Consider the following 1,745-nt stretch of genomic DNA (forward strand, 5'->3'; position numbering starts at 1 on the left):
TTCTTTGTTTTAGTTTTAGTTTCAACAAAATTACTAAAACTATAATTAAAATGAAAATGAAAAACATGAAAATAAAAGCTCATTCAAAATATTAATAAAACTGCAATGGTATCTTAATGATACCAAAATTTCAAGTAACAGTTTATTTTGTGGTTTTAGTTTCAACAAAATTACTAAAACTTTAACCAAAATTAAAATGAAAATGCTGAATATTAAAATAAAAGCTATAATAGTATCTCACTGATACTAAAACAACACAGTTTGCGGAGTTTTGCAAAACTGTAAATAGTGGTATGTTTTTCCAGTGAACCTACAATACGTTGCGCATTCAGCCATTATTCTGAATGGTCTGAAGTGAAGTCAGGTGGTATATGGAGCGCACTTACACACCTGTGAACCCCGCAGGACACGAGCACTGAAACGCATTGATGAGATCTTCACAGGTGCCTCCGTTTTCACACGGCGTGGACTCGCATTCGTTCACGTTAACTGAACAGTTGTCGCCTGTGTAACAGGAAAGCATTGTAACAGGTTAGTAGCAGCTCTTTGAGAAGACGATGTTGTGTCTCAGTGTCACGAGCCGTCGTCAGCGCTGTGTCTCACCTGTAAATCCAGCGCGGCACTGGCACAGGAATCCGGCTGCGCTCTCGTAGCTGAAGTCCGTGTCCAGTTCAGGCAGAACTCTGTAGTGGCTGGAGTCGGACCGCTGGAAACATACGCCGTCATTCTCGCACGGCTGCGTTTCACACTCGTCCACGTCAAGCTCACAGTTCTCGCCTTCATAGCCTGAAATAAACAACATAAACAACAACTCGAGGAGAAATGACTTCATACAAAACCAGTGTTATTTTAGTATCATTGAGAAACTATTATAGCTTTATTAATATTCTGAATCAGGTTTTCCATATTTAATTTAAGTTAAAGTTTTAGCAATTTTTTGTCATTTTTAGTAGTGCTTTTTTCAGTTTTATTTGTAGTTATTTTAGCACATCAAATTAAACTAAATTAAGATGAGCTGAACTTAAAAGTTTACATTTTTTATATTTGATTTCAGTTAACATTTATTTCAAGTAGTTTTGTTTTACTTCTATTATAGTTTTTATTTATGTTCTTTCATTTTAATTGTAGTTAAAGTTTTAGTAATTTTGTTGCTTTTCAGAAACCAGCCCACATCTTTAACCTCTAGGTCCCATTAAGCAGCATGAAGAAAAGCATACGTGTGTGTGAAGGGAAATGTAACTGTTAATAAGTTTAAAGTAAGATTAAGTAGTTGGGTGAGGTTAAAAGCTCAGGGGAGAAGATTATGACTTTAACAGATGGACTTCACTTGTGCTAATAGCAACTATATACACTGACACATAAAAGACAATTGGATTTACCAGAATATAAGCAAGGTTTAGTGTTATTTTAGTATAATTGAGATACTATTAAAATTTGTATTTATATTTTGAATAATTTTTTTTCTGTTTACATTTTAATTTTAGCTAAAGTTTTGGCATTTTTTTACATTTTTGTAATTTTTAGTATAGTTTTTTTAATGTCTATATTGTTTTTTTTTTCAGTTTTAGTTTTAGTAAATATAGCTGATCAAGTTAAACTAAATTAAAATGAGAAATGTTGCCTTGGCAGTTTTTTATATTTTCTTTTATTTCAGTTAACATTTATTTTATTTCAAGTAAAAGCTAAATTTTTTTAAATGGTTTTAGTTTTAGTCAACTATAATTTTTTTTTTTCATCTAAAACAT

General features: G+C 31.9%; 1 protein-coding gene across 1 annotated transcript; it reads right to left on the bottom strand.

Annotated features, from left to right (window-relative positions):
* Nucleotides 1–287: 287 nt before the first annotated feature.
* Nucleotides 288–833, bottom strand: LOC107576354 (protein crumbs homolog 2-like). Its single transcript, XM_016262549.1, has 2 exons — nucleotides 604–833; nucleotides 288–504 (listed from the first exon to the last, which is right to left on the bottom strand). Exons 1-2 carry the CDS (start codon nucleotides 830–832, stop codon nucleotides 383–385), a joined length of 351 nt encoding a protein of 116 aa, XP_016118035.1. The 5' UTR covers nucleotide 833; the 3' UTR covers nucleotides 288–382.
* Between the last annotated feature and the right edge of the window lie 912 nt (nucleotides 834–1,745).

This window comes from Sinocyclocheilus grahami, unplaced genomic scaffold (genome assembly GCF_001515645.1).
Source record: "Sinocyclocheilus grahami isolate Dianchi unplaced genomic scaffold, SAMN03320097.WGS_v1.1 scaffold3567.1, whole genome shotgun sequence".
Lineage (NCBI taxonomy): Eukaryota > Metazoa > Chordata > Actinopteri > Cypriniformes > Cyprinidae > Sinocyclocheilus > Sinocyclocheilus grahami.